Source organism: Apteryx mantelli, chromosome 10, assembly GCF_036417845.1.
Source record: "Apteryx mantelli isolate bAptMan1 chromosome 10, bAptMan1.hap1, whole genome shotgun sequence".
In the NCBI taxonomy this organism is placed as follows: domain Eukaryota; kingdom Metazoa; phylum Chordata; class Aves; order Apterygiformes; family Apterygidae; genus Apteryx; species Apteryx mantelli.
The window spans coordinates 21502949-21524068 of NC_089987.1; the positions used below are offsets into that span (position 1 = coordinate 21502949).

General features: G+C 53.6%; 1 protein-coding gene across 1 annotated transcript in view; it reads left to right on the top strand.

Annotated features, from left to right (window-relative positions):
• Window positions 1-21120, top strand: part of NECAB2 (N-terminal EF-hand calcium binding protein 2) — a 123638-nt gene that overhangs the window by 99237 nt on the left and 3281 nt on the right. Inside the window, exons 6-7 of the mRNA XM_067302913.1 lie at window positions 16535-16671; window positions 20943-21061. Of these exons, the coding sequence (XP_067159014.1) occupies window positions 16535-16671; window positions 20943-21061 (256 nt within the window). The remainder of the gene's footprint in view (window positions 1-16534; window positions 16672-20942; window positions 21062-21120) is intronic.

The window sequence follows — 21120 nt, forward strand, 5'->3', positions numbered from 1 at the left end:
CATCCACACTCTACGCTTTCCTGTGCAAGAGAAGGCTTGCATGTGAGAGCGTGTGGTCAGCGAGGAGGTGATCTGGGTGCCACGTGCCAGGGAAGGACCAGGAGCCTTTGCCATCTCCGCCATGGGTCAACACTTTGCTCTTACTTGACCTTGATCCAGCTGGTTTCTATAAATGGCATCTGTGTGAGACTTCTCAGATCTGAGATCACATCCGCATTTCCATTTCTTTTGTAATTAGAAATAATCAGATTCTACCTATTTCCTGGTAAATGCGTAGATGACTAATGCATGGAGCTGAAACAGTACAGGCGGTTGTGGGTCTGTCAGCACTGGGGAAGGAGAGGAGCTCCCAGGCTCCCCATGCTGTGCCTGAGGACTGCCAACTGCACGTGACAGTTAGGGAGAACTTGGACATACGTTGGTGATGGTGTAGATGCCATAGATCAATCTATGATCAATGTATGATCAATGTAGATGCCATAGATCAATGGCAGAGATGCATATTTCTGCCCACTGCTGTCTCTCTGGCTGCTCAGTTTGTGCTTTCACCCTCGTGCCCCAATACCATTTGCCTGTTTGGTGCCTTTGCCGAAAGCGTGCTGGCTGTCCTGGAGCCAGCGTTGCACTTCTGTCCCCATTTTGCTGCCGTATGCACCTTGGGGAGTTACCTAGCAGGACTGCGTTACTCCACAGCGCTCGGGGGCAGCTGCGTCTTTGGACAAGAAAGTCCAAAGGCCTTTTGCCATTTCATTCATCCTTTCTTCCCCAGCTGAATAATTGTAAAAAGACTTAGTGTAATCCTGACTCTGCTAATCAAAGCAAATACGTTGGCACAAACACGATAAACTGAAGTAGGACTCGGCATCTCCTGTAAGCTTTTTGCCTTTCAAATTCGTTCCACTAATACAAACATAGATTTTTTGCTAATTAGCATGATCAAACAAGGCTTGATAGCAAAATATTCTGCAGCAGGGTGTAGTATTTGTAATGCCAAAGTCTTTCTAGTCTTGAACTGATGAACTAGTTGGATGAACTAGTTGGCTTTTGAGATACACCCCTCCAAGATCTTCTGTCACAAAGTGGCTTCATTGAGCAGCAATTATTATATTATCTCCATAAATATTTTAACTTCTTAAGAAAAACAAGGAGGAAATAACTGTTCAGGGTGGAATTAATCAGAAGAAACCTCATTAAATCTCCCTAGGACAGGCTGGCAAACATTTTAATAAGACCATGGGAAGAATTCTTTTGGAGCTAGTCTCTTTAATGACTTGTTTTTGCAACACAAAATAAGACATTTGCTAGAGGTGGGCCTGAGAGATTACTGAAAATTGTCTGAGCACACGCATTCAGACCCTGCTCCTGACTGCAAATGTCACCACTGGGCTGGCAAATGACCAGACTGGTTAAGTGGGGGGAAAAATATCACTTATTTTCGTTTCAGAGCTACTGGACTCAGACGCATCTGGGACTCTTGTTTTTATTTGTGGTGACATTAAAAAAACACAGGAAAGCACTGAGGTGTCATTGGAAGCGATGAATTGTCCTTTGGGAGGAAAAACGCAGTTTTGAAGGAATAATCTTGATCCGTGCTAGTGACTGTGTGAGGAGCTCTTATTGTGGCATTTCGGTGCATGCGGCTCTTGTTCCAGAGCTTCGTTTCCCCATCTTAGGGCGGTCCAAAAGGAGGCATCTCCACCTCATCAGGCTGCCAAAAAGCATCACATCTCAGGGGACACCTTTCGCTGAGCACTGACGAAGGAATACGCCCTACCGATGGTTCTGCTTTGGCTGCTTTTGCCCTCCCTTCCCCATGAGCCCGGGTATTTTGCCCCGTAGCACAGTGATAAGATACGATGGACTTTAGATAAACCTCGGTAGACAGACACATAAATGAAGGATGGACGCAGCACCCAGGTCTGCTGGTGCCTTCAAAAGGGTGATCCTGCTGCTGGAGGTGATCCCCACGGACTGTCTGTCACCCCGACCTCCTCTCTCAGCACACGTTTTCTCCCCCTGCTGTTACTCCAGTTGCATTTGCTGGAAAACAGTGAGCTGTGGAGAAGATAAAATGGAAAGAGCACCCGCTTAGCGCACTCTCACTGGGGCACCTCCTTCTCTGTGGCCTCTGCCCGCAGTGCTCGCCCTGGTTAGAGGGTGGTCTGGAGCATGTATTAACTCACCTTATTAACCTACAAGGATTTAATCCTTGCTGGGCTAGGGCTGGCGTTCAGGTTAGACATTTACCTTACAGGCAGCAACAGTAACTGGAGCTTTAAAATTGCTCAGGTTTTTGAAAATACAGTTCAAGAAAATAATCCTGAAATGCCTTTCAGCGCACCAAGATTTTAGTAACTCTCCAATCAGCTGTTACACATCAGCTTTAAGCATTTCCTTTTTAAGCCCGTTCATTTTAAACCTAACTTAACAGCTTGCCTGCATCCGTAGACCTGCTGAAAACCTCAGGGCTTGATCTGCAGCTCTTGTGAAGCTCTTGTGGTGGCACTGGGTGACCCGTCACCTCCAGATCAGTGCGAGTCTAGCAACTGACTGATTTTATCCTGTTTCGACTCCCTCATTGCTGGACCCGTGGTGAGTTCAGGCCATGAGACCTCCTGCAGGTCTGTGCTGCTTCATGTATTTGCAAGTTCTTGCTCGTGGTGAAGTCAGTGAGAAGGTTCTGTTTCTCTCCAAAATTGTTACACCTGGGGAGGAGAAAAAGGAAACTGGTGGAGTAAGTCATTAATAAGAGGATAAGATTGGGTTTTGTAGTGGAGATGGCTTGGAGAGAGGTTGATGGAGTTGTTTCAGGAATGGTTTCTGTAGGACTCAAATGTCGCATGATCTTAACCTGTGCTCGCGTAGGCCAACCCTGGTGGCCAGACTAGGACCACAGGAAGTGCTCTGCTGGGGTGATTGGGCAGTCTCTGAACTGCATGACTGCTTTGCACTCCAGATATTGCAATTATTATTTGCCTTTAATTGCTACCTGCTCCCTCTGCGACAGAATCAGGTAACATGGGAGCCTTGCAGGTATCAGCATGGGGGGGAATGGTGGTGCTGCTGGTGGGACACAGGCCACCTGGAAGGGTCATGTGGCCACTGATGATACCTGCTACGACTTCTGCTGCTCATGGTGGTACCTCCATGACTTCTCAGTGCTGTTGCAGCTTTGTGCCATCTGCTGCCAGTGACTCTTGGGAGTATCAGACAAAATAACTTTGGGCTCCCTGAGCTGGAGCACTCTTGTGTCTGCTAACTCCAAGGGGCTCTCTGTGCCTACGGCTGGTGGTCAAGCCCTACAAAACCGCTTTAATTTCTTGCCTCTGCCTGTCCTGTGGGGGAGCGAGTCATCATGCTCAGGGAAGTGATGGGCCTGCAGTGTTTCAGCTCTGGGGTGTTGTAAACTGGGGATTTTGAGTTATTTTTAACCACCAGATAGAAATGGGGAGTTATAGAAGAGAATTGAGATGAGCTTTCCAGAAGAGCAAAACCTGAGGGAAACACTGCAAGTGAGATGATTTATGTCTCAATAAGAATCGCATATTACTTTTCTACTTCTTCATTAAGCAACGAAGTTCATCTGATGTCCCAGAGTAGAGAAGAGCAGAGCATCAACAAAGAGGAGATGTGGGAGTTCAAGTCATCCAAGGTCAGGATGTGTGAGTTGTCACTTCAAATGCAGAAAGATGCCATTAGTGTCAAAACCAGGTTTAATTCCAGGACAGTACGACAGCCGCAGTGGTGACACAGTGATGTCTGGGGCGTAACGGTCACTGTTAGGGACAGAGCCGCTAAGAGATTTGTGTCTTCCAAAGGGCTAGCCAGAAAGGCCAAGTGGCCAGGCACTTGTATTTGGAGCAGTGCCCAAATTTGGCTTCCGAGACCACGGAATAAATAACACTATCTGTGAAAGGTGACACCTAAAAGTCATTAAGGACATGTTGCCTTTCTTTTGCACTGACTTAGATAGCTTTGCACCTAGAATTCCTTTTTCCAGACAGTCTTGATTTAGGGATTTAAGCTGATTTAAATTAATGTGCAAATCACCTGTATGATTTCCCCCTAAGCTGAATGTAAATTATAGGCTACAGTAAGGTAATAAAATCCAAACCTTTAAATATTCATACACTTTTGGCCTTTACCTAGCACCCTGTGTCAGTCTGCTTGATAGACACTGCTTAGTGTAGCCTGTGTTTGATAAATACAAGCTATATTTGGAAAGGAGCAGTCTCACGTGCTAGGGCTGCCGACCTGTAAGCACACCACATGAGAAGGATTGATTAGGAATTTGTTTCATGGTGTTCATAGGAGATAGAACATAGAGTTTTGGAGAACAGAGGAAAACAGGAGGAAAATAGCAGCATGTTATTCACTTTTTTGATATACGCACTGAAATGTAAAAGCAGTGATGCGTTCTTACCTCCAGAAAGGAAACAGATAAGGGATAAACAGCACAAAAAGGGTATAAAATCAGCCGTGCGCTTTGAGGAAGCACGGGGAATTTGGTAAGTGATACAGGTGAATATCAGAGAATAGGACAATGCAGCAGCACTGCAGATCTCACTGGGGAAGAACATTAACGGGGAACTGCTCTTCAGCCTAATCCTCAGCAGAGACCTGTGCCTTTGCAGTGGATTAGTGCACGGAGCAGCAGCCGGGAAGCGGGTCGGAGGTTGGGTGCTGAGAAGAGGAGCCGTGTTGGGACTGAACTTTGCAGGCGCTGAGTAGCTTGAGCAGGGCTCTGTGGAAACCTGCCAGCGGTATAAAGATGTGAGGTGAGAAGGAGCCTTTCTCCTGGGCTTGCCCTCCCCGCAGTGGATGCAGGTATCAGGGCGAAGGAGGCAGCTGGGCCCTCCCGCTTGCTCCAGCTCTTTGGCGCGTGCAGAGAAAAGTGTCATCCATCAGCTTCAGGAAAAGAAAGGGAAGGAAAAGCAAACTGAGAGAATCCTAGCAAATTCAGTGTTATGAAGCTCTCTATGGATTTCAGGGGGGGTTCTCATCCCACCCAATCTCCTTCTTCCATACTCCCAAGCGACTCACATCCCTGCTCCTGTAGCAATGGGATGGAGCTGCTTTGCCACGGCACATCGGGTCCAAGCAAGTGAGAAGTGGCCTGGGGAGAGACCCAGCGAGTCGTCCCCTTTCTCAGGGAGGTGGCTGCCCTGCCAGCCTGGGGTGGCTTTGGCACACTGCAGTGGAGCGGTGCAATTGCTGGCACCAGCGCCAGGCTCTGCAGAGGAGCACCTGAAATCCTTTCCCAACCTTTTTTTCCTTTAACCCTCCCATCCCTGTTTTTGGTTTTCTACCACTCTTTATAAATGGAAGCCCAGGAGACTAGTTTATTGGCATCAGTGTGAAAGACCTGGATTTACATCAAGGCTCTTAGGTTCAGTGACAGCCCTGATGGGGACCTTTCAGTGGCTGAGGTACCAGTCAGTCTCAGAAAAGATGCTGATTTCTTCATGGAGAGAGGCTTTGCCTCCCTGGCACTGGGTTTGGTTCAGGCTAGAGCTCGCCGGCTGCCCCTGCCCTCGTGCTTTCCCAAGGGGCGCAGCTGGTAACTGCCTCCCGGACGCTCTTATGGGGATGAGTCTGGGCACACGCGAGTATGATGGTGATCTTGCTGCGGTAGCTCCTCCAGATGAGCCATGAAGCGCCAGGCAGTTGCTGCTGATCTTTCCAATTAGCAGCAACACCGGGAGCAGGTAGGAAAGGGAGACTTGCTTGGTGCAGCCTCTCACAGCGGGTCCAACCTCCAGCACCCACGTATAAGTTTGAGGCTCTCCTGGGCAAGGAGGACATGGGGCTGCTGCGTCCCTGCGGTTCTTCTCTGTGCCAGATGCAGTTCTTTCCTCATCTGAGCCCACAGCAGTGCTGTCCTGCTGCGTGGTTTCCATGGTGGGGAATTTCAGTGCCCGCCAAAACGATGTCCGTTGGCTTCTGGGGTGCTTCGTTGAAAGGATGCGTCCAGCCCTTTCCTCGTCCCACCTCCCCGGTGCTCCTGGCATCTCACAGGCGTCAAGGGCCCAGCTCAGCGTTTAACTTCTGCCGAGGAAAGCCGTGGTTTAGCTTGTCGCTGCTCTGACGACGTGTCTGACGCTCGCTGAACTGAAAACTCTTGTTCTGCTAACTGGGGAAGGCCCTACTTCCTCGAGACACAGATGCCTACATGAAGTCCACCAGGAGGGACGTATCTGCCTTCTTGCCCCGCTCGGCTCCTCCCTGGAGGCCCCTTGGGAGACACAGAAGCGGCAATCAGATGCAGCACACTTATCAGCAGAGGAGGGGGGCTGCCGGTGATTTAATCAAACCCTATCTGTAATTATAGCAAAGTCTATTTGAATGCCTGATTAATATATGTGCTCCTTCGTTATGCACAAGCTCCCGTTTGCGTGCAGCTGCGTGTGTTCGGTGCAGCCTGGGCAGGAGAGCAGCAGTCAGAGGGAGGAAACAGCTTAAAAAATTGTTGCAGATCCCAAACGCAATTATGTGTCTTTGCCAAAGAGATTTATCAGTTTAATAACATCCTCCTTAGCAAGGGTGTGAAGAGGGGAGGATGTATTAAGTGATAAAATAATTGCCTGGGTAAAGGGGCGGGTTTGGTCCAATCTGGAGTTCATTGCAAAGCTTGTCAGTAGGGGAAGATAAAGGGCAAGTTACCTTGAAAGTGAATTTAATACACTGTGTGTATCGACTTGTATGTATATTTGTGTGTGTGTGTATGATGAGGTGCTTGGAAAAAATACATATTATTTTGTATATTGTAACTTGTGAGCACCTGAATAGGGAGAAAAGGGGTCGTCCAGCTATTCCAGAATATTTGTGAATGCCTTCAATTTTTTTCCCCAATCCAAATACTCAGCAAATCTTTTCACATCACTTCCTTGACTCTATTGTTATTTATTTGTGTAGCGGCGGTGTCCGCGCCTCCCACAGAGCGAGCCTGCTGCAGTGCTTTGCCAAATGCTGTGTTAGCACATCCTGAACAGCCTGTTCCCTCGCGTTGCCGATCCATCTTTGGGTACATGTCGTGGAAAGAGAGATGGGGAACTGGCTCCCCTTCCCCACGCGCTCCTTACAGTCCCTCTTTAGAAGAAGTCCTTGGTGGCAGCCACCTCTGCCCATCTCCAGAGCCAGAGGTGGGTTGCATAGGTGCAGGAAGGACACTGGCTGGTGGCACTGGTGTCCCAGAAGTAAGGATTGGCATGCAAAGCACAGCAGCAACCCTCTCGATAGCAGGCAAGAAAATGCAGTAAGTGTTTGGTTTCATGGCAAGGCACCTGCTGTTCTGCTCCTCTAATAAAATATGGGAAAATCCCAAAGGGGAGTGCAACAAAGACATTTATCTTTGGTTCTTCAAGACGAGCCTTCCCTCCAGACAAGGCGGAGATGGTCTCCATCAGCTGTGGTGAGGATATACGCACTGCTCGTGCTGCGGCAGAGCAGATTTTTCCGTTGTGTTTGTTTTTCTGGGCTCATTCATATGGAAGATTGCTATCATTGTAGCCGCCTGCATTCACATGGGCTGCGCTCGATTCCAGGGACTTATGAATTTCAGTATTAATAACCAGAATTCAGATGTGTTTTGCTAAGCTGGCTGACCTTGTTTTCAAACATTGTCATCAGTCTGGGGAGGATGCAGATAACTCAGAAGTGGTAGCTCATTTTTAAGCTTAACTGATCCCTGGCAAGGAAGGTCCCTGTCCCTCTCGTCCCTGGCTTTCTGACAGGTCTCTTCTAATCTTTGTTCTCTGTAACGCTGTGGTGGTCTGTCCTCCTCTCTGACTTGGCTGTGCTTAAGATGGTGGTAGTGGAGCCCCTCAGGCTCTGGACCATGCCAGGCCCTCGACCCTTGCTGCTCTCTGGTGCCCTGGAGAAGAGCATTTCTGTGCGTGGCTTCCTCCTGCCCTGTTGTCCTTTAATGTTTCATGTTTGAAATGAAGTTTTTCAGAGGGAGTGACTGCTCCGCTTGCGTCAGAGGGGTGCAAAGTGTTTAAAGGGGTCTGTGCTGTCTTGTCATTCATTAGCTGTAGTACAGCCGGTCAGAGACGGGTCCCGTTTTCCTTCATAAAGCCACAGCGTCCCGCTGGCCACTGTGGGGTTCACAGGTGATGGTGATATCGGTGCTCTAAAAATCATGAGACTTTTTCTTGTCTCGTTGGATTATTTCACTTCACCTTAAGGAGCTGTCTTTCCAGATTTCTCTGATGGACCAAGAGAGCTGGGAATAGTTTCTCTGTTTGAACACTGACAGAAGGGAAAAGGGGCAGGAACATTCTTCTGAACCAAATTCCATGCTGCCAAGCTCGGCACAGCTGAAAGTCTTTCTCTCTTGCGTTTCTTTGCATTTTAGTGGACTAGTGACCTCATTCTTGCCTTGGTTGCATCCCTACAATTTCTAGCTGTCAAGGAGCACCTTGCCTGCAGCGTGGTGGTCTCCTGAGCGCTCCGGAAAGCACGCTCTTATGCTCCAGACAAGGGCTGATGCCAAACTGTGCTTTAGCCTCTGGCTCCAGCTGCGACGTGGCTTGTCTGCAGAAAGGCTCCAAACACAGCGAGGTCCTGTCTATGCTACCAGAGGCATCTCGGCACCCCCTGAACCCGAGGAGGGTCCCAATGCTTCTGCCTTGTCTGGACCAGCTGCAATCGCAGCCTGGCCGCTGAGCACGTTGGGGTTGGTCTCACCTTCGTTTTACTGGTGTCTTGGGACCAGGCGTTTTAGACTGCGTCCCTGCTATGGCGAAACAGCGGAGCAGCGTATAGGTGTCTGCTCTCCTGCCGGTCCCTCCCCCTGCCCCTGCTCCCACAAGCCGTGTAACCCCAAATAGGTGCTTCTTGGTTCAAGTACGGGCTTTCTAGAAGTAGAGGTGAGGTGTTGGGGGTGTGTGCGTGTGTGTAACACGGAGCTCGGGGTGCCTCCGCTACGCACTCGGTGCGGAGCCGGGGAGCCGTGCGGCACGCACGCTGCTCAGCCGAGACGCCCGTTTCATTTGCCTTGCCCGACGTGAAGCACACCCCTCGCTGCCGCCGGCTGACGTTAAAGGCAGCAGGCTTTACTCGCCTGACAGGGTTACCAGTGTTCGGCTCGTATCGCGCTAGCCGCCTCCTTACTCTATTAAGCGTTAATGGGGTTCCTGTGCCGATGATGTGCTTTAACTGACAGGACAGCCGCTGACCGCCTCAGACGGGAAAGCCAGGCTGCAGCTGCTGTGGTCGCCGGCTGTGCCGTCAGCCCCCCAGTGACCTTCTGGGGAGGCGCTTGTCCCCCTCTTTTCGTTTATACTTCTTGTTACTCCACAGCGAGGGACGGATCGGGTGCTGCAGGAGATAGATAATTAGTATGGGCATTGCATGGTGATTTTCTTCAGCCGTACCATCCGGTGATCATCACCCCATCATGTGCCACCCCTAGGCATATGGCAGCTGTGGCGAAGGGGAGACCCGGGCCCTCTGGGTGGAAGGAGGAGGCATTTAACGCTCAAGCAGGCAGGGCTGGTGGCATTGCTGCGAGAAGAGAGCTAGTCTCGATCTGAAGCCTTGCAGGGAGAACAGGAAGATTCTGGACATCCAAAAAAGTTGTGCAAGTCTTCTGCTTGTTCAGTCTCCTGTAGGCCCCGGGTAACACCTCCTGGTGGAGGAGGTGACTTCAGAGCCCTGGAACTGGAAGACTTTGAGAGAGCTGTAAAATTTGGGCACGCCATCGTGTGCCTTGGCTTTGGGCTGACTCCGCTCGGATAAGCGACTCGGGTGTAACAGGTAGCTCTGACCGTGGGCCTGCCTCGAAAAGCCTCCTCCGGCTGAGAGGGGGTCCGGCGAGCCCCGCGGAGGGGCCAGGCTCCTGTTCATGGTTCTGCCCCCCGCTGCCATTTGACACACTTGGGCTTGGAAATGCTGGAGCGTTCGGCTGCGTGGGCACGCGGTGTTGGTCAGAAGGGGCTGGAGGGGACGGAGCAGGGGCATTTGGCTCCCTGAGCAGCCGGTTGTGAACGCACAACCTCCTGAGCGCAGGTCTGTCTCTGTCCTTTTTCAGGACAAGCTCTGGTACGTTTTTTGTCTCAGCTGAAGGTCCGTGTGAGGATGTCAGCTCTTTTTCTCAGCAACAAGGAAGGGCAGCAACACAGGTAGCAGGAATTTTTTGGCACGTTGCATAGCATAATTTTGCTGAACTGCTCTTATTAGGGCCAAATGGTTGGTTCTCATGAAGCCCCATGTGCGTAAGGGAAGGAGGTCCCAGCTTTTTGCCCTCTCCAGGTTATAAAATCAAGAGGTCATTTTCCGCGCTGGCCTCTCTGAGGATGCTGGTTTCCTCTGGGGAATCCGTCAGCCCTCCACACTTGCAGATGGCGAGGGGGGATTTGGAGGAAGAAGTTGGCTTCTGCTGAGCCTTTCCAGCTGCTTCAAGAGTGACGCTGCCCAGCAGTAAAATCGCTCCCACTGCCTTTTAATCCAAGTACCGGAACAATTTAGGAATGGCATTGTGGTCTCAAATCACTTGGTGAGCCTGGGAGACTGAGACGTGCAAAGCATACGGGGCTGCCTCAAAAAATTACCTGAAGTGCCAGAGTCAGGAGCAGGCCGATGGCAAAGCCGTAAGTTGGTGGCTGGATTTCTTTGTTCGGGGATGACGCTGTTATCGTAGCGACGTGGCTGTCTGACTTGGCTGCGCTGACTCCCCGTCCCCTCTTGGCAGCCTCGCTGTCTCTCTGCGGTTTCCTCAGATCTGGGATTTTCTGATAAATCTCTCATCTGTATCTCTTGTTCATCAAAGCAAAGGTCTGCAATGAGTTCAACACTCTTAGCCTGAAGCAGAGTGGATGGGAAAGACCCCATGAATAAAATTAACCCTTTCACCTTCCAGAGTAAGGCTTTTTAACCTCGATTCAGGTCGGGGGGGCTGGTTGGGGGTCTGGTTAGAGCATGACCAGAGGAAAGGCTTTCTCTGCAGGCCCTTTAAACGGTGTGTGCATGCACAAGAGACCTGTGGCTAAGATTAGGGGGGTTTCTGCTGGAGAGACTTTATTAAAAGAGGCACTAGCTGGGTGTATGCTCAAGGAGCCATCCGGAAGTTTGTACTCGCCGATCGAATCGGAGGTGAGAAATTAGCCATGCGACCAGTTTTGTGATTGCAAAAGCGTTTTCCTTTAGTGCACTAATCTTTTGTGATTCAAAATAGCAACTAAAGGCCCACCCGGTCGTCTTGCTACCCCGGAGCCGCTCTGATTGCCATGGCAGTAGACCCTCGGTAAGCTCTTGGCCGTAAACCCAGCCCCATTTGCGTGCGTGGAGCTTTGATTGATTGCACAAACCGGGCAAAGGTGTGCTCAGATGCATCCTCAGGAGCGGCACCTCGGGGCCTCCGCTGTCGGCGTCCCGGCTCCAGCCGTCGGCGGCAGCGCTCTGCGCCTCGGAGGGGAGAGCTTGCTCGGAAGCCTCCCCGCGGCAGCTGCAGCATCAAGGAGGGGAAAGCCCCTACCTGAGCTCTGGCGACGCAGGGTAGCGCTGGGGCCGGGTGTTCAGCAGCACGCGGTAAACGCTGTCAGCGGTCCTGCCGATCCCCTGCAGCGTTGCCTCCCCTGGGCTCCCGCTTTGGGCCAGCTTTGTCCCTCCTAGAGCTGCTGCTCGGAGCTGGAGCTTAGCGAGGTCCCTGGTGAGTGCAACGGCTTTTATCGAGGCCGGGGGGCAGGTAGGGAACGGGCAGTTTGGGGAGGGATTTGTCCTGCCCTCCAGGCACTGCCTGTGCAAGCTCTCCTCGTCAAGGAAGCTTGTTGGCATTTGTTGGCATGTCACGGCAGCAAGAACTTGTGAGTCACGTAGGAGGGTCCTGTCAAGAGCTGCCGGCACGCAGGCATGTGTCTGTGCTGCCCAGAGGGACGCGGGAAAGGGCTACGTGGCCTGGGGTTTGCCTGCACAGGTGGTCGGAGTGAGCGCTGGTGTGTCAGGGTGGGTCCGTGGCGTTTTACCAGGAGAAGAAAAAGTGATGGTGGGGAGCTTGGGTTTAGATGAGCCTTTTCCTTTCATTGAAAAATCTTGTAGCTCTGACCTTAAAGAGGTGCCTTCAGTGGTGAACTTCAGCCAAATGCAGTCTGGCCAATGGCCTGCTTGGCCTGGTGTCGATCCGGTTGACCTGGTGTCAGTCCGGTTGGCCTGGTGTCAGTCTGGGTGTCGGTCTGGTTGGGCCAGTGCCAGACTGGTTGGGCTGGTGTCGGTCCAGTTGGCCTGGTGTCAGTCTGGGTGTTGGTCTGGTTGGGCCAGTGCCAGACTGGTTGGGCTGGTGTCGGTCCAGTTGGCCTGGTGTCAGTCTGGGTGTTGGTCTGGTTGGGCCAGTGCCAGACTGGTTGGGCTGGTGTCGGTCCAGTTGGGCTGGTGCCCTGCCTCTGCTGGTGGCTCACAGGAGGTGAGAAAGGCCAGGATACTACTGGGTGCCGTTGGCAGGAGAACGGGAGGGCTGTGCTGGGGCAACAAGGGTCCTGGGCACACTAGGTGGACCAGTTGTATGGGCAAAACATTTTTTAAAGTGTTTACTGTCATGGGAGGGGTTGCATTTACTTGTGAGCTTCTGTTGTGCAGAAATATGGGGATGTAACTCGCCCGCTGAGGGCGTGCTCCTGCACCCATTCAATCCAGTGGGGACAAACCTCTCCGAAAACTTCTTGCGACATGAACAAGGCAGGACCGAACTCTCTTTGGAGCATGAATAGCTCATCTTCCTTCACAAAAGCTCTGTGCTTCTCTGGAGCTGAAAGCAGTGTGCCTCTTGTTGAAGGCATTTCTGCTTTGTAGTCGGTCTCTGTCCTGTCTTGAGTCCCAAACTATTCAGAGCTTTCTTCTCTCTCTTCAGGAAAAAAATCCTGAAGCCAAAATATTAGGATTTTTCTTGTTTGGACCTGCAGGGAGCAATTTCTCCTGAAAGCTGTTTGCCCTTGCTGAGGGCTATAATCCTTCCAGTCGAGCAGCTCTGCTCTCAGAGCACCTCGCCAGAGGAGCGTTGGTCGGCATGGTTCGCTGTGGGTCGCGCTTGGACACAGGGCAGTCTTACATGACTGGTTTTTAAAGGATGCAGCAGATTTGATGCCTTCCTACTCAGGACATACCCGACTGCAGGACGCTGCTGTGGGCACCGAGAGCTGCTGTGATGGATGCTGCCGGTTCCCTGTTTCCGCCTGTCCGTAGGCTCTGCTTCTCGCCCAGGACCTGGCATGGTCCAGCGGCCCCAGAGCCCGCTGTGGTGGCTGGGTGCACCCTGAGCCAGTGCGTGTGGGACGCTGAGCTGCAAATGTGCAAAGCTTGCTTGGGTAAAGGCCTGTGACACGTTGCAAGGTGCTTAGGGCAACTTGAAGTTTCCCCTCAACTGCTCTCTCGAGTGCAAATGAGCAGCCCTCATGGCAGAGGTGAGGATGGGGCGTTTTGCAGCCCCTTCTGGGACTGTGGTACTGTCCCAAGCAGCTTGTGTTGGACCCCAGGGTGAGACAGGTCCCTGTTACTCTTTGCTGTCTGTCTGTACTATAGTAAGTTGTGTCTTCTGCTCAGGTTACAGGCACTGACTCGCTCCTTGCTCCTTTTTGCCGGCTTTCCCAGCCTTGCCTGTGTTTGTAAAGTCAAATATGCGCCTGGGGAAATAGCTTGCAGCGCTGACACGTTCAGTTATGTGAACCAGCTCCTTCAAATTGGTTGCAGACCAGTGACGATCAAAGAGCCCTGCATACTATAGCAAAGCCTATGATTTCTGCAAACCCTCAGTCCCTTGCAAAAGCCCATTTCATGCATCAGCCATTGTAAATGTAAGATATACTAGTGGTCTCCAGTGTACGATATGCCAGTGATCTCCCGTGTGCACTAGGTGGTGATTGCTACAGCCTTTTGCACTTGAGTTAAAGGTGCCTTTGGCTCGGTGAGAGCAGTGTTAATTGTATCAAATCCCTTTTACTTTAATATTGAGTTGACCACGCTGGTTTTCCACATCACGGTAATATGGGAAGGAGGAAAATTGATTTATGCACAGCATGTTCTAATTAATGAGCACCAGTAGGTGAGGGAAAGATGGCTGTGTCTGAAGTGTCTTTCCATGTGAGTGCAGAGATAAAGAGGCAGCTTGACATTTAATAGCATTGAGGCAACGCTGGCCAAGGGCTTCTTAGGTGGGTAGATCGTGCTGTCACATACTAAGACACTAAATAACTTTCTGAAGCTTTTTAAGCTTAATTTAAGGTCGCGCTAAAGATGATAGCAAACTTTAGGTAAATTGCCTCTCTACATTGTTTTATTTATGGCTGGTAAAGAGGTGCTCACATGCCTTGCTCCCCGCAGCCCCTCTCGCCAAGCAATGCCAGACAGCACAGTCCAAGACGCCGTACTGAGACTCAGGAAGACGCAGGCTCAGTCTTGGTCTTTGGTAGCCTCCGTGGAGAAGCGGCTCTGCCTTGCGCGGGCACGCTCGGCTCACTGGGTGCGTGCGTGGGTCTCCTCGCTCCTGTGCCAAGCTCCTGTGCCTCCGCACGCTGCTGACATGCAGCTAACCAGGGAACATGCGGGGAGCCACGCGACTGCTGGGAAACACTCGGGATGGCAGCAGGAGCCCGCTTAGAGAGGTCTTGTTCCCATCATGTACCTTAAAAGTCTGTCCCACACATAATGCCGAAGGTATCGATAGTGGAGCGTCTATGTGCTTCACAGACAGAGACCCCAGTCTCTGTTGCATGTCTCATTTGCACCTTGGCAAGGAACTGTGCTGGTGACCTTTTTGAATAGTACAGCTAATAGCATGCTGGAGAGATATTCAAGAGTATTAAGCAGGATTGGAAAGGTTGAGGGTGGCTTCTTCATGAAGAGTGAGTCAAAACTGGGGAACAGATGTCTGCCGCAACGCGCCTCAATTAGAAAATGTTGCTGCTAAACAAAAATGCCTTGGAAGCTAGTCAAGAGCAAACAGCCCTGCCATTTGGCCATCCCGGCTTCCAGCGCATCTGCCAGGGCCTGGCTGGGCAGCAAATTAAAGCGAGAGCAGCTTAAAATAAAGGGCAAAGCAAGCGGAGGAGACGAAAGATGGGATCCCCAAAGGCAGGAGCGCTGCTCTGCCAGCAGCAACCCGAGGAGGAGAAGTGAAAAACGTAGCTGCCCTTGAGCATCTATTGGCACTTCTGGGCTGTCGGCCTGAGGGAGGGCTGTTGGGAGCCGCTGGCTCGGGAAGCGAAGGCATGCCCACCTCCTGGTCAGGGGTTGAGTATGCTCCCTGCAACGCCACAGGTAATAACCTTCAGCCAGTTGGCATATTTTGGGCATTTGTGCGTGGTCCCCTGCTGCTTTATGCGTTCAGATAAACTATCTGCCTGTGGACATAGACGCTTATTTTAGTCCACAGTTCTTTATAAATACAGTAGCTCCTGGGTCTTGGTTCTGATTCATGTGTCCCCGCAAGAGCAGGATGAGTGGGTGGTTATGGACATAGGCCACAAGGCTTTCACAAGGCTCTTCTGGGCCCCGGTGCTGACAGACACTGCGGGACCATGTGCTGTCCGTGTGAGCGGTGGAAAGCCACCCAGAGGTAGCCCTCTGCTCTGGAGCTGCTGTGAATGGAGTGGTTGCATTCAAAGCTTTTTCAGGCGGTCTCCAAAAAGGCAACCTGTATTATTGCATGTGCAGGAGAGGAAGAGCTCGTAACGCAGCCCAGGAGGTTAAAGGGAAGGAAAAGGGTATCCGGATAGATGTGTGCAATTGCACAAGGCCTGCTTTGGGGTTCCCGAGGAAACCAGGGCGGGCTAAAGATGGCCAGGTCCCGAGGGGAGCTACTGGTGCCCTTTAGCAACGTTAGCATTTCTCCGTGCCAGCAGCCCTTGGGGAAGGAGGTTACAACATTTATTGTCTGATGTCCTTTAAAGCTTCGCTCTCAGCCATCAGCTCTTCTCTGGCGGCCGGCCGGTGGGAGCATTGCTCAGGTTGGGGCTGGCAGGTTTGTAATGTTTGAGGAATAAAGAAACCGTAGTGCTGGAGTCCTTCCCATGAGACCCTCTGCATTCCCAGAGGGTTTCATGTCTAACGTGCACATCAGAAAGGGAAATGTAAGAGAAGAGATGAGGAGAAGGAGGCTGGTTAAAAAACCCTGCGCTGACGCCTGCCAGTGCAGTGCCGACCCTCTGCTGGGAATAGCTAGGTCATCCCCGGAGTCTCAAACCCCATGTGAGCCCCGCGACGCGGCAAGCTTTGGCCGGGCTCTGCAGCGTCTACAGCCTGGGCGGGCATGGCCATGACTGCATGTGCACGGCTGGGGGGACGGGGCCGTCACCAGCCCCCCGTGCTGGCGGAGGCAGCAGGTCCCGCAGGAGCACCCCTTTCCCTGGTGCATCCGTCTGGGCGGGCAGGTGCGTGGGCTCTGCCTGCCCCTCGCGGGCATGGACGGGCAGGGAGGAGGAGAGGAGGGCAAGGGGAGGCTGCTCCATGGCCACTCCGAGGTGGCCCTTTGGGGGCGGTGGGGACGCAAGCACGTGGCTGTCCCCTCGGCGGCTTGGGGGCTCACGGGGCTCGCTGTCTTCCTTCGCAGGTGTACGAAAGTGGCAGCAACGTGGACCAGTTCGTGACCCGCTTCCTGCTGAAGGAGACGGCCAACCAGACCCAGTCGCTGCTGAGCTCCGTGGAGAGCGCCGTCGACGCCATCGACGAGCAAACCAACCCCGCCAGGTCCGTGGTGCCTCCTCTCCCCCGGCCTTCAGACGAACCTGCTTGCTTCTTAGCTGGCCTTCTCGCTGAGTATTTTATTTTATTGTGGGCGCAGGGAGAAGGAGGTGAAGGCTTCTTTGCTCTTTTGCCTGCTTGGCTCTTCTGCGGTCGTCTTTTGGTAGGACAACTTTTTGTCAAAGTTGTTCAAAGAAGTGCAATGGGAAGCTCAGATAAATTGGTGGGCTGTGCAGGCAAAGGCCAAAAAGACAGACAATGCCAAAAACAGATAAGTTTTGGTCCAGATAGATAGCCGCCGCCAGACCCGTGCTTTGCGTGTGCTCCCAGGCCGATGCTGCCTGAGGCTTGCAGGCTCCAGGGCCAGCAGGCTCCATCGGGGCACGTCCCCACTCTGGCTCACGTCAGCGTGGCTCGTGCGAGGGGAGGGAAGTTGCGTGTGATGAGTGTCTGTACGGGAGCGAAGAGGGAGCCCGGGGCTCGCTCCCGGCAGCGGTGGCCGGCACACCGGGCGGCCTGAGGACACTGGGCTGCACAGTGCTGTCTGCTGGGCTGCGGTTGCTGGCTTTACTGACGCGGAAGTGGGATAGTCATTCTCTTGGTAGGAAAAGAAATAACCTTGCAGCAAATGAGAGCACCTAAGAGGGAGTGCTCACGAAGGAGTGTAATATTGGCCATTTCCCTGCCGGGACAGTATTTCTCTCGGTCTGTTTTATTAACAAATAACGATTTAAAAGAAGGTCAGAGGAGCCTGAGGCTACATCTCATCCTGCTTTTCTCTCTCCTTCCTCTCTGGTTTGCAAGCATTGAACCTTGGGACGCTTTTATTGCACGCTTTAGCTGGCAAAGGCGATAAAATGCAATGACCTGTGTTTTCCCAGAGTGCCTCTGAGCTCGGCGTTTTGGGCCATTCGATTGCTCGTGGTTAGTCTTGTCTAAGCACTCCTCCCCGCACCCCTCTCCCTCCTCCCAGGTCCTCAGGTCCTCGGCGCCTACTGTAAGCTTTTTGGTGGCACCACCAAACCATCCTCCTCCTCTTCGCCTTCCTGCCCGGCCTCCTCAAGTGCCCTCAGGGCTTTCCTCCACTGCTCTGTCCTGTCCTCCTTCCCCCGGCCCTACGGTGCAGCCTCGGGCACCCTCTCCACCCGTGAGCCGTGCGAGGGGAGATGCTTCGGCAGGTTTCCAAATCGGGAGGCGGCGCCAGGCATTTCCCCCACCTTCACCCTCGAGGAGCCCCGCTGGGCTTTGCTCGGCGACGTCATCAGCTCATCGTCGTTCGTGTGCTCGCAAAACTTTTTGGCTGCGACCGGGGCTGGCAGCCAGCCCACCCACTGCATTGCCAAGGCGGCTTCGCGGTCTGCAGCCCGCTTTGGGGGGTTTTCAGACTCCTCCTTTCCGCTGTTTATGTGCCACTGCGGAAACCCCTGCTCTTATGAAGTGCTGATATCGAGGATCCAGCTGAAAGACGGTCACAGAGAAACAGTGGCAAAAAGGAGGCTGAAAGCGTTGCCCCTCTGCCAGGCAGCGGTAATACGGGTCGGTACCAGCGTCCTGTGCTCCGTCTCGGCACAGCCGGGGCTCCCAGCGGCGGCAGCGAATGACCTGCTTCGCCCTCGGCCGGAGGCTCTCACCGTGCCCGGGACATGCTCCGAGTCTGGAAAAGGCAGAGGAGAGGAGTTTCAGGATTTCTTTTCTCACGTGCAGTCAGAGCTAAAACGTACGGGACATCCAGAACCACGGCCCAAACCTCAGCCCAGCCTTCCCACGCGTTCGGATGTCACTCGTCTCCCTGGAGCAGCGAGATCACCGACTGTAACCAGGACACGTTGCCATAGAAACTGTTTCGGGGACTATCAGATGCTCATGAAGAGAATCTGTTTCCTGCCATATCTGAAAATCAGCAGGTCGCAAGGGTGCCTGTAGAGTGTATTATTTTCAATACCTGGCAGATCAGCAGATGGGAGCGGGGCACCGTCTCCTGGCAGCGTTCAGCCTGAGCTGGGGAACCGCAGAAACTGCGGTTTGACAAAAGCAGAGCGGGGGGGTGAGATGAACTTTTCTCTTTTGCTTTTCCCATCTCTTTTTGATTGGTTTTAATGCTGATGTAGAGCTGTTGATAGCCAGGTTCTTCTGAGCTCCCTGGATAGTCTCTACTGACCCCAGAAGTAAATGGGCCTGGTGCCCTAGCTGCTAGGGGACGGTGGGCCGAGCTCGCCCGGACTGCCCTTCTGTGCCTCCGGGCAGCTGTTTGCCCTTACAAGCCTTGAAGTCCACCCGGTACGCTTGGCATCCCCGGCTCCTTTGGCCATTTGTTTGCGTGGGTGCAGACAGGTACCTGCTGCCTGGGATTCGGGGGCAGCCTGGATTTCCTCACGCCCCTGCAGCCTAGCTGAAAGCTGGGCCAGCTAAATCCCGCTTCCCTTGGTTTCTCCCGGGAGAAGCAGACCTGGCTGTGCCCAAGCGTTTCGTGACGGGCAGATCTTGCCATTCGATGAGAAGAGCCCCTTCCTGGCCTGGTGGCTGGGGACCGCAGCTAGCGCCGTGCACCGTGCGGGCGGAGGGGAGACACAGCCGCTCGCCGGGCTGCCGACCTTTCGCTTAATAGGAGGAGCGACGCGTCCGCGGCGTTTCGGGTTTTAACCTCAGCGGACGCATCCGGGCTGCCAGAGCAGCAGTCTGGTCTCGCGGGAGCCGTTGGTATTTGGGACACGGGGACGCAGTGCCGGCAGCGCAGCGGCGTTCGAAAGGGAGCCGAGGGGACGCGCGAGCGCCCTGGGCTCCGGGGCTGCGGCGGCTCCTGGGGGCGGTCGGCCGGCAGCACGCTCGCTGCGCTGGGCCGAGGGGAGGGTCGGCTGGCTTCCCGGCTTGGCTTTGTCTCCTCTCCTTTCCCCAGCCGGCTCTGCCCCGTGGCGCGATCTCAGCCCTCGCGGGACGGGGCCAGCCGACGCTCCCCCGAAGCACAGTGCTGTCACACGCTTGTCCCCAGTGGTTTTCCCAGGGATGGGCAGAAGAAGAGAGAAGCTCCTGGCCTTGCCTGCTCTTGCCGACACTTGGACTTCAGCACGGCTCCCGATTCCCAAGGCGACCTGCACACGCTGTTGCCGAGATGAAGAAGCTCTAATTCAATGGTGCTAAGAAATATTCACAGTAAAACAACCTTGCCTGTGCATTTGACACCTAAATGGGCCTGGGCAGCTCGGACAACATCTCGGGAGCTTTCCTAGGTGCAGGGCTGTTGGCTTCATCGACCCTCATTGGTTTCCTCTCCTCCTTTTGGCCTGCCCCAAACCCTCGTGTGAGGCGCAATGCAAAACACGTGGAAAAAAGCAAGCACGAGCTGGAAGCAGTGGAGAGGAAACGAGTCCAACTGCGGATGGAGCAATCAGAGCTCCTGAAAGACTTTTTGCTTTCTTCTCTTTGCCAGCGGGTGGGTGGGCCCTGGACGTAATGAAGTGTATTGTGGTTGTTTTCTCATGGAGATGATAACCCCCCCCCAAACCCCCCAAATTATCTCACTTGTCAGCACAAAAACAAAGAGGCGGCCCAAAAAGCACAGAAATAGAGGCTTGTAAAATGAAGTGTGGGAGCAAGGAGCGCAAGCCGGCGACGCCTCGTTAAACTGTGATCAAAAAGAAATCGCTGTGTGTTCTTGCATAATTTCCTGCCTATTGACAGGGGATTATTCAGTGCACAGCAGCGGGATTATTGCGCGCACCGTAGCTACCTTTAGAGCTGTTCTCGCCTCCTTATCGTGGGGCCGCTTTTCGGGACCGTCTGCCAGACCTGCTCCTCCCAGCCCTGTATAAAACTTCAGGTAGGAGGACGCTGGCTGGTTTGGGGGACGAGAGCAGCCCGGAAGCGGCTCCCTCGACAGCTAAGCGCGGGATGCGTGAGCTGCGAGCCGCCGCGAGCTCCTCGTGGAGCCGTGAGCGGCAGCGGACTGTAATCGTGGCGGGTTTCGGCCGCTGCGTGCGTGCGAGCAGGCAGAGCCAGAGGGCCATGCGCTGCAGTCACGGTCTGCGAGTAGGGCAGCATCTGCCCCAAAAGGAGGGCAGTGGAGCTCCTCGAGAGCTTCCCCCGCCCCGTTAGCCGGCCGGTTCGTGTCTTTTTAAAAGCCCCCTCCTCGGTCCGGCAGCAGAAAGGGGTCGTTTTCGTGGCAACCTGCCCCTCCTCGCCACTGCCTGGTGCCGCGTCCGGCCGGTGGGGCGAGGGCCGACGGGCACCGCGGGAAGGGGGCTCCAGCCCTGCCGTCTCCGACGCCCGCTCCTCCCTCGCAGGCACTGCCGCAGTAAAGCTGGCCATGGGCTGGTGGATACCTGGTACGACAGCCCCGTGCCGAGCTACTCCCCGAACAGCAGACTCGTGCCCAAGGAGCACCGGAAAAGCTTCCAGACGGGTAAGTGGCTCCGGTGCCCCGCTGCGGCCCGGCCCGCGGGCAGGGAAAGGTGCCGCGAC